Source organism: Protomyctophum bolini (genome assembly GCF_963924005.1).
Source record: "Protomyctophum bolini genome assembly, chromosome: 7".
NCBI lineage: Eukaryota > Metazoa > Chordata > Actinopteri > Myctophiformes > Myctophidae > Protomyctophum > Protomyctophum bolini.
Window position 1 is genome coordinate 47509850 of NC_137868.1, and position 11309 is coordinate 47521158.

Consider the following 11309-nt stretch of genomic DNA (forward strand, 5'->3'; position numbering starts at 1 on the left):
ACACACTGACCTGTGCCCTTATAGCAGGCTCACAGTGCATGGTCAGGGAGGTTACGGGGGGCCTCAATCAAAGTCCAATCTGATTATGTGTCTGAGCCATATAGAGTAATAAATGGATAGAGACCGAAACGGAGTGTTAGTGTGTGTGTGTGTGTGTGTGTGTGTGTGTGTGTGTGTGTCCGAGCGAGCGGAAGTTTAGCCTAGCCTGGACCTACATTTTGAGGTCCCCGGGGCTTACACAGGTGACGTCAATAACGTCCGTCCTGGTCTCTAAACTGCCTCCCCCTATAGCCAGACGGGACGCCTGATGGAGGGGAAAGGAACTGGTTGGAATAACGTGTTCCTTCCACGCGCTATACGTCCAACCAGGGAAACTCCCCCCCCTGTCAGGTGTAAAGGAGCAACTTGGACACTCAGGCATGAAGGAAGCATGAGTTCAAGTCCGTTGCTCTCCCCAGGTTGGCGGAGGGTGTGTAGAGCCCAGGATCACATTAGATAATTGACACAGGGGTGAAAAATGGGTTACAAAACCGTGCCAGCAGGCAGTGGGCATCTTCGACGTCGGATAGCCTTACTGGGGGCTTGGTCTGAGCAAAGTCGGCTATAGTGTAATGTCCGTGGCCACCCTTGGCCAATAAGGGACCACCATTCTTGATGATGATGATGATGTACGATGATTAGAGCGCCCCTCACTTCACCACGGGTGTGATTATTTTCCTTTTTTTTTTTTTTTAACACAAAGCTCCTCTTCCGGGGTGGTGGTGGTGTCCCCTGGCACAAAACACATGTTCAGATGTCTCCATTGAGAATCCGTGTATATACACGCGGGTCATCAAATTATTTGGCTCAGGGAATGCGACAAAATCAAAGCAAAAAAAAAACTCCGTGAAAGCAAGGCTTCATGGGACGTGTAGTTGTGATAGCAAACAAAGTCAATTATTGGGTGAAGTACTACCTTAACCCAGGAAGGAACCCCTTTTGGTGTTAGCACTATGTTATGCTTTAGCTATTGAAAAATAGCAGATCTACAAGCTCGTAGCGCGCCAGCTTGTAGGTCTGCTATTTTTGAAAAATCGAAGAACGACTGACGTAGAAGACATTTTTAGAATCTGATCACAGGTCAGAATGAAAAACTGTCAGGATGTATAAAGACATTTTTAGAATCTGATCTCAGGTCAGAATGGGTTAAGCCACGCCCACTGACCTTGGCCCAGCGCGTTCTCTCCTCTGAGGTGAGGGCAGCGATGCCTTCTCCCTCTGGCTCTCTGCCACAGCACTCCTTTATGTAGCTCAGCTGCCTGCACACCCACACACACACACACACACAGACAGACACACGCATATGCACACACACACACACACACACACACACACACGCACACAAAGCAAGAGAGGGCGACACGTTTTCAAATGTATAGAGAAAAGGAACCCTCACACGTTTATTGTCAGTGAACCACTATCCACTAAACACTTAACCTCGCCTCACCAGGCTTTCCACCACCTCGGAGAAAAGCCTATAGGGTCTCTGTTTCAAAAGTCTGTATGATCCTGTCGGGAGCGGATGGTATCGTTACGTCATGTTGTAGTATTGTTTTGTATAGTCGACAGGCAGGAACAACAGGCGGCGACTTCCTTTTCCCCTCAAACCGATTTTTCTCAATAAAAGCTCTCGTATAGCCTGTAGCTTTTATTGAGAAACATCGGTTTGAGGGAAAAGGAAGTTGCCGCCTGTTGTTCCTGCCTGTCGACTACAAAACAATACTACAACATGACGTAACGATATATCATCCGCTCCCGACAGGATCATGTACCCTAAATGAAACGGTGCCCAGGCTACTAAACACTAGCATGAGTGTTCATTTTGACCATTTTTTTTTAGATTATAAGTTGATTATATCTTTGCCCATGAAGCTTTCAGAAGGTTCCCCTTCCATGACCATCATCATTCCACCATCATTCCACCATCTCAGGAAGTTTAGACATCTGAAACATCTTCTAAATATGAATTTAAGCACATGCTACTTCTGTCACATTTTACTTCAGTCATGCTAGTTTTAAAGCCCTCGCTAGACGCAACTCTCTACACCAGGGCTGGTGTAGAGAGTTTGAAGACAACTATGACGATGGCCACTATATTTCCACACCCACTGCAGAGGGGCCACAGTAGATATTACTGCCGTGGCAAAACTATAGCTGATGATGTAGATCAGCTATTTTTGCTATATTTGAATTGAAAACCTGAATATTTTTTTGCTGTTTTTGAATTGGAATCCTGCAATTTCAAATGTATGAACTGTTAACATAATTAACAAAATCATGTTAATTGGACACAAAAATACATTAACATTTTAATACTACTTATTAAGTAGGCTACTATAATCATTTAATAATACTAGTCATGAAGTAAGTAATTTGGAATCGCAACAGCTGAAATCAATACTATATCAGTATTCTGATATTAACCTGTGGGCCGCATCAAGTGAAGGCGGGGGCCGCATGTGGCCCCCGGGCCACCAGTTGCCCACCCCTGCTCTACACCATGGGCCATAACTCACCTGCCACGCCGCCTTATCGCTAAACTTCTTTGCCATTTTTGTTTTTAAACTTTTTTGAAATAGTTCAAATATAGCCAGTCTACAAGCTCACAACGTGTCAATGTATATCGGCTAGTTGAACTATTTAAAAAAGTTTTTCAAGATAGTAAAATATGGCAAAGACGTTTAGGGATAAGGGGTATGGCGCGCCCAAGATAGGGCCATAAATGTCTTCGCCAAAAGTAGACGATATACAAGACCTTGTAAACCGGCTATTTTTGACAAATATTTGCAGATTCTGGCTCGGGTTTAAGTGGTTAAATTACAGTGCAATGTGTTTATTTGCATTCTTTAGTTTTGACCTACAGTATAACCCATTCTGGGCCTTTTGGTGTTTTAAGCATTACGTTATACTTTAGCTATTGAAAAATATCAGATCTACAAGCTCATAGCGCGGCACCGAGTGCTATATATTTTTAAACTGTGAAAATGTGGCGCAAATCTTTGAATATATTCAGAGCGAACGTTTTTTAACTCAAATATTTGCTTCTGGGAGGGTCCCTGGAACTACATATTTTCAGATGGGGGGGGGGGGGGGGGGTCGGCTGGCCAAATACATATATGATTCTAGGGGTTCTTGACATGAAAACCGTCATGGATTTAGAAGACATTCGTAGAATCGCCCTCGGGTCTAAATGGGTCAAAAACAAACAAACCGTATTGACAATGGCGCGGCTACATTAAAAACGTGCACCGCTGCCTACTACTGTCTTCAGGCCAAATGCCTATACTGTTCCTATACTGCACACTCCTGTGTACCTGAGCAGTTCGGGCGGGGTGAGGATCTGTCCGTCGCAGAGTGCGTCGAAGGTGAAGATACGGCCTCGACACATGACCACCACGTGGGAGGGACAGGGACCTTCGCTCTCTGGAAGACAACAAGCAATAGATTACTGCATGCATTAAATGGACCCTTTGGACTGCGATACATTTTATTACTTTACTACATACAGTGAGAGTGTTTAATTGTAAAACTAACTAACTGTGTGTGTGTGTGTGTGTGTGTGTGTGTGTGTGTGTGTGTGTGTGACTGTGTGTGTGTGTGTGTGTGTGTGTGTGTGTGTGTGTGTGTGTGTGTGTGTGACTGTGTGTGTGTGTGTGTGTGTGTGTGTGTGTGTGTGTGTGTGTGTGTGTGTGTGTGTGACTGTGTGTGTGTGTGTGTGTGTGTGTGTGTGTGTGTGTGTGTGTGTGTGTGTGTGTGTGTGTGTGTGCGTGACTGTGCGTGCGTGCGTGGGTTACCAGTCTTGAAGTAGTTGAGCAGTGTGTCCTTGGTGAGTCCAGGTACTTTGCAGGTGCAGAAGAGCATTCGGTATTGGTCCATATCGAATGCCACGTTACCGGCATGATGGGGCGCCATTCTCTCCCTGGTGCGTGCACGCAGGCACACAGACACACCGACACACACACACACACACACACACACACAAACACACACGCACACACGCAGTCGCACACGCAGGCACACACGCACACACAAACTTTGTTTGTAAGTTTGTGGTTTGAGTTCAATTAGGAAAAAAAATATTCGGGTTGGCCTGGGCACCATTTCATTTCGGGTATATCGTTACGTGACACGTCATGTTGTAGTATGGTTTTGTAGTCGACAGGCAGGAGCAATCAAACGGAACTTCCTTTTCCCTCAAACTGATTTTTTCTCAATAAAAGCTGCAGGCAACGAGAGCTTTTATTGTTATTCTTCCGCTTTGAGGGAAGAGGAAGTTCCGTTTGATTGTTCCTGCCCGTCGACTACAAAACAATGACTACAACATGACGTAACGATATCGTCCGCTCCAGACCGGTTCACACGGCACTTTTGGAACAGAGACCAGGCTTTCCTCCGAGGTGGAAAGCCTGGTTAGGCGAGGTTAGGGTGGGGTAGAGTTTTCCCGATTTTAAACTTAGTTGTGCACCGATGTCACACACCGAATAACAGCTGATCTACAAGCTCACACGCTTATAGATCAGCTAATTCTCGTCTGTTATGCATTATGTTATGCTTTAGCTATTGAAAAATAGCAGATCTACAAGCTCATAGCGCACCACCGAGTGGCGCGCTACGAGCTTGTAGGTCTGGACGACTGACATAGAAACATAGCTTTTTCAGAAAACTGTCAGGACATTTTTTGAATTGTCCCCAGGTCAAAATGGGGTTAAAAATGGACGAAAAGGGTAAAAACTAAAGCACTCGTAAAATCACAGACGGATAATGTTGATGTCGTATGTGCGACTGTGCGTGCGTGACTTGCGTGCGTATCAGGTCCCAGGCGTACTGCAGTGTGTATGTGCGTGCGTGCGTGTCTTACGTGCGTATCAGGTCCCAGACGTACTGCAGTGTGTATGTGCGTGCGTGTCTTACAGTACGTGCGTACCGTGTCCCAGTACTGCAGTGTGTACAGTATGTGCGTGCGTGTCTTACGTGCATACCGTGTCCCAAAGCTGCAGTGTGTATGTGCGTGCGTGCCTTACGTGCGTATCAGGTCCCAGTACTGCAGCGTGTGCCATGTCCCCACGCTCGTCCGGTGCAGCTGGCTGCCCTCCAGGGGGGGCCAGCAGTGCTCCAGGTACGGAGCGGGACCCCCGAAGTTGACGCCGAGCTGAGAGGGAGCGCGCACCTCCAGATAGGCCTTGTCCAGCCACCACTCCTCCAGCTATGAGGACAACCACAGACACACTTACTTTTTCCTTGTGTTGTTTTTGGCAGCAAATTTCAATTTTAGTTTTAGTCGTTGTCTCTTGAATAGTTTTCACTTAGTTTTAGTCACCTGGAATGTTCTAGTGTTTAGTTCACTAATAGTTTTAGTCGACTAAATGTCATACGATTTTAGTCGACTAAATCTACAGTTGATTTAGTCGACTAAAATGTGTTTTGACAGGCCTTGATGTCGTTGTAATGACATATTTTACACTTTGTTATACAATCTCACAAGTGAGATTGTAGATCTTCTATTTTCAGCATGCAACCCTGCATAAAACTGGATCTCTTGTCCACTAGTCCCTTCCTAACATTTTAGTCTAGTTTTTATTTGTTGACGAAATTGTCAGTATATTTAGTGGGGGGTCAGATCAACGTGGAATTAATTCTGTACTGGACGTACAAGGAGCATGTCTTGAGTGTACAGGGTTTGATGAGGCCAGATCAACATAATGGAATGTCATGGAACAGGTCAGCTCTATACAGTAGGAGATCTAAGGGTGGTAGTGGGGACATATTCTCTTTGGAGAACGTTCCCCACAGAATAGTGATGCTGGGGTTAATGTAATGAATATACTTTGTCGATTCTTGATTCTCAACAGCACAAGGCATAAATCATTAAACCATATTATGTGCCGTGATACAGAGTTACGTTGTAATGTATAATAGTCCAGACGCTGTGTCGTATCGTGTATCAGCACGCTCATGTTACCAAGCGAATGGCGAGGTGGTGAACCATGCATTATACAAGAACACAAGCAAACAAACCCTTGCTATATACCGTGCAACACGCAGGTTGTTTTTTTCATCCTATGTTCTATGTTCTTCGCTTACCGTAGAGTTACAGACTATATTGGTTTTCAACAAGGTCCATTATTTATTCAGCATTTGAGCCACGGACCACCATTTGATGAGATTTAGCCTCTCAGACCCAAAACGAGAAGAATATGTGACCGAGTACAGTGGTTTGATAAACAAGGGGGCCATAGTCATTTTTCAGTTTTTTTTCTTTCATATGATGTATTGTTCATTGAAATTGGAGAAAAAAATGAAGAAGATATGACCATCTGAAACTTGTTGAACCGGAAACCCCAAAGTACAGGAAGATTCCAAAGATTTTAGCTAGTCATTACTGATGTGCACGGTACCTATAGGAGAGATAACAGGCAAACGTTCATCAAAATAGCAACTCTTCTACATTCTTGTAAATTGAGCAATGCAAGAATGTTTAACAATAATTTAACTGAGAGCATAAAATTAAACCAAATGAACCCGTAAGGCCTAAATAGCAAGGCCTGTGTAGCAGCGTTTAGATTTTTTTTAAAGGTATTTTGTTTTATGCTTTTCTGCCTTTATTGATAGTATCAAGTGAAGATTGACAGGAAAGAGGGAGAGTGAGAAGGGGAGAGACATGCAGCAAAGGTCGTCATGTCAGGCCAAAGCCTATATGTGGCATGCGCCTGGACCGCTAGGCCAGCAGGCTCCCCAAGGTTTTATTTTGTAAAGTATAATAAACATGTTTTCATGTTCACAGTTTTTTTTGTAATGTTTTTTTTTTTGCGGCTTTCACCTTTATTTTATATTTTTTATAGAGGGACAGTCGGGATCACACTGCCAGACTCGGACTACCGGCCAAGGTGCCTGGCCCGGCGCTGAGCCACGTACGGCCCCAGGGCCATATTCACAGTTTTAAACATTGAAGCGCCATCATATAATTCGCCTACCCAGTTCCTCTTGGTCCGGGCCCTCTGCAGCAGTGCGTGGTGCAGGCGTGCGCCCACACCCTCTTTGAAGCGCATCACCGCGGCCTCTGTCGCCTGGTACTCCTCCTCCGAGGCAAAGGGACGGACTGGGAGGCACACGGTGGGACAAAGGTTAACCGCAAAGCTCACCATAAAACAACCACCGGAGACTGAGGTACTAGTGTATACATCTGAGGCTTTTTTTTGTTTGCACTGCAGTACAGTAGCCTACAGTACAAACAACGTCTGGGACCACCTAGGGGTGTAACGCATTTTGACCTGGGAACGATTCTACAAATGTCTTCTAAATCCTGACAGTTTTCTGAAAAACCCTATGTTTCTATGTCAGTCATTCTCAAACATTTTCATGTCAAGGACCCCCAAGATTATCTGTAATTGGCCGCCGACCCCCATCTGAAAATATGTTGTTCCAGGGACCCCCCCAGAAGCAAATATTTGAGTTAAAACCATTCGCTCTGAAAGAATATATACTGTCTTAAATGATTTGCGCCACATTTTCATGATTTTTCAAAAATATCAGACCTACAAGCGAGTGCCGCGCTACGAGCTTGTAGGTCTGCTAATTTTCTTTTTTTTAATTATAATATTTGTTTTATTTTAAAAAAGCAATACATTATAGATAGCATTTTTACATAGGATACAAGTGCATTTTTTTTTTCACCCCTCTTCCCTCCCTCATCCTCCCTGGTCTGCTATTTTTCAATAACTAAAGCATAACATAATGCTTGAAACACCACAAGGGGTTCCCGCCCAGAATGGATTAAAACCCCTACGGGTCCCAGACTCGTGCCCTATAGGCTGATTTTGTAATTTGTTTGTCACCAGCAGATTGAAAAACATGGCAGGCTAGTAAGCAACGCAGCCACAGCTAATAACATGAATTGGTGTATTTGCATTTTAATGCAAATTAATGTAGATACGTACATCATTAAATTTGCATCGTTGCGTGGGGGACTCCGGCCGGTACAGTGAGTACAGTGGCGAAAGGGCCTTTCTGTTTGCATGTTCTCCCCGTGTCCGCTAGGGTAGGTATACCTCACAAAAACATGCAGTAATCCTGGTCTCTGAACTACCTCCCCCTGGCCAGCCGGGGCGCCTGATAGAGGGGAAAGGAACTATGGTCGGAATAACGTGTTCCTTCCACGTGCTACGTCTGGCAGCTTGGACTCCTCATGCATAGAAGGAAGCATGAGGTCAGTCCGCTGCCCCCCCAGGTTGGCAGAGGAAGTGTAGGGCCCAGGATTACATTAGATAATTGACACTGGGTGAAACAATGGGTTACAAAATTGTGGTATAAAAAAAATAAAATACAAAAAAGTGGTTAAAAAAGCAATGTTCCTTTCCCGTACCTGCGTCCAGGTATTTGGACAGAGTGACGTCCAGCGGGGGGACAGGGAGGGACGGCAGGCTGTCCTGGTAGTGGAATGTCCTCTCTGGTCGCACCTCTGACACCTGGTTCGCCATGTCTTCCACTGCAAGGAGGACAAATCAGTCAATTCATGCTAAACCCGACAGTGATTAATCTGTTGACATTTAAAATCCCGACAGTTTTCTGAAACACCTACACGTATGTTTCTGTATCAGTGGTGCTCAATATTTCATGTCAAGGACCCCACAAGAATTATATGTAATTGGCCGCCGACCCCATCTGAAAATATGTTATTATGTTATATTCCAGGAATCCCTCAGAAGCAAAGATTTGAGTTAAAAAAAACGTTCACCCTGAAAGAATATACAGTCAAAGATTTGCGACACATTTTCAAAATTTATCTAAAATAGCAGATCTACAAGCTAAATAATAATAGCTAAAGTATAACATAATGCTAAAAACACGCCCTGACCACTTCCCCACTTTTCAACCTATCTTCATATAATTGGTCCTCACTAATAATCATGATAATAATCACATTTTTCAATAATAGCAAGCTCATAGCGCAGCACGAAGTGACGCGCTATGAACTTGTATATCTGCTATTTTTCCACGGACTACTAGTGGTCCATTAGGTCTGAACCTGGAATGAAATACCTTTGTTAAATGTAGGCCTATTTAAATATGTTTAAATAAGATGGAAAATGAATAATTCAATAGTAGTATGTGCAATTAATTATACCAAGCCCTAGTGGACCACTAGAAATATACTAGTGGTCCACAGAAGATGTATTCTTATCTCACGGTTAACTTAATTCCGTTCTGTTACTTATCCAACCTTCCATATTAAACTACTATATTACATTAACTGATACTGATTGTATGAGCGTGTGCCCCCCCCCCCCCCCCCCCCCCAAATAATATGAGATTTCATAAGTAAATAAATATCAGCAATGCCTATAAATGCCGTCATTACTAAAGGTAAATAGGCTATGGAAACAGCTATAATGGTAAAATTACATAACTATATAGTGCAGCCTTTGAACTAAGCAAGGAGAAGATAACACACAATGCCATAACACAGTAGCCTATAGCTATATTATATTACATTATCCAAACTCCAAATATCAGGATATTGAATGTATGTATCACGATATTGCCCTACATGATCGAGACACTGTACTCAAATAACCCAATGCACTTCATCACATGAACCTAATCAGTAGTAATATTAATACGTAGATATAGATAGATTAAGTATTGTGTAATAACGTATAACCAAACACGACCATATATTCTCTCAGGCATAATGGCAATTATGTTTGGTGTTTGTTTGTTGGTTTTTAATGTAGTAGGCTAATTGGGGTTTACAAGGCACTATATAAAATCAAGCTGTATTATCATTATTATTATTATTGCCTGCCTATAGTAGCCATGCACTTTGTTTCCCAGTATAGTTTGTGCACATTCCATGCTGCAGTAAGCTGTAATCCTGTGTATAGATTTATAGTGTGTGTCACTTGACAAAACCTAAAGAGCAGATCTACAAGCTGACACCGCGTCGCCCTGCGACTCGTTGTCAGCTTGTAGATCTGCTCTTTAGGTTTTTGCACGCACGCGACACCCTCGTACGACGGCGTACACACACATTAAGCAGCGCCTCAAACGACCCCGTTTTTTTTTCTTGCAATGCAAGTCAAAATCGCAACAATGTAGACGATATTACAGCATTAGGATATAACTTTTTTAGATAACTTTTTTTATGCGATCTGATGATGCCATTCCACAACAACCGTAATACTAGCAAATAAATAGAATCTACAATTTATTTAACCGTTTAGATTAAACAGTACATTATTAGAATATATTAGACAAAATAAACGCATGTGTATATAGTGTGTATATAGCATAATGTCCCGCAGCTTGTGCCGGCGGGGCTGCAGCCAGGCAGGGTCCCGTATATAATTCTGCAGAGATATAGATTTAATCAGTTATTTTTAAGACACATTCCCATTGTAATAAACATTAAAGTAACTTATTGAGCTCACCTTGTGGACAGTTGGACACACACTAGTGTAGAGAGGGTTATTTATTTATGTATTCTCTGCAGTGGAGCCAGCCTCTCTGTGTGTTGTTATTAACATAACCTAACAGTAGAATGGTTTTACCTTTGCCCTAGTTTCGTCTCCCCCGGTCCGGGTAGAAAGAAATAAAAGCCATGGTTTCCATTTCACTGCAATGTGCTTGCATCCGGGCTAAGGACTGTACTGTATCCGGTCATTTTATTTCCCACCACCACGCACACAAGCATTGCAGCACACCGTATCCGGCTCAAACCGGATCTTCGCAGTGCAGAGCGAATTGTATCCCCCTATTGGTCGGATCCTTCTAGCTCTTGCGGAACACAATACACACCATCCCATGGCCCGGGGAGACGGTCCCATGACCCGGGGAGACGGTTCCACGCTGTGATTGGTTGTCGTCAAAAACAACCCCAGCTAGCCTATTTTTTTCCCTTTTTTTGTGTCTTTATTGGCAGAAACATCAATCCAAATACAAACAAAGAGACCTGCCATTTAGTATTTAGTTTAAATAGATCGAATCAAATTCTGTGAATAGATTTAGCTCTTCAAGCTCTGATCCATACGCTGTCTATAACTATTATGTCCAGCCTAATCAATTACCAAAATAACAACAACAATCAATACCAATATTAATATGAATAATACTCAGAAGGACCGTGGTGTATTAATATTGTTTATTGATGTTGCGTTATTGTAGAAACCAAACGGTATAGGCCTATATTTGGCCAGCCAGTGCATCGTGGATTTGATTGATTGTTGATTGATTGATTGATTGATTGATTGATTGATTGATTGATTGATTGATGG

General features: G+C 43.2%; 1 protein-coding gene across 1 annotated transcript in view; it reads right to left on the reverse strand.

Moving 5' to 3' along the window:
- Window positions 1-10577, reverse strand: part of LOC308318223 (peroxisomal carnitine O-octanoyltransferase-like) — a 63304-nt gene extending 52727 nt beyond the window's left edge. The window contains exons 1-7 of the mRNA XM_080767682.1: window positions 10467-10577; window positions 8399-8521; window positions 7011-7135; window positions 5061-5242; window positions 3834-3958; window positions 3354-3462; window positions 1205-1298 (exon numbers count right to left, since the gene is read on the reverse strand). Of these exons, the coding sequence (XP_080623808.1) occupies window positions 1205-1298; window positions 3354-3462; window positions 3834-3958; window positions 5061-5242; window positions 7011-7135; window positions 8399-8513 (750 nt within the window). The 5' untranslated portion in view covers window positions 8514-8521; window positions 10467-10577. The remainder of the gene's footprint in view (window positions 1-1204; window positions 1299-3353; window positions 3463-3833; window positions 3959-5060; window positions 5243-7010; window positions 7136-8398; window positions 8522-10466) is intronic.
- Window positions 10578-11309: the final 732 nt, after the last annotated feature.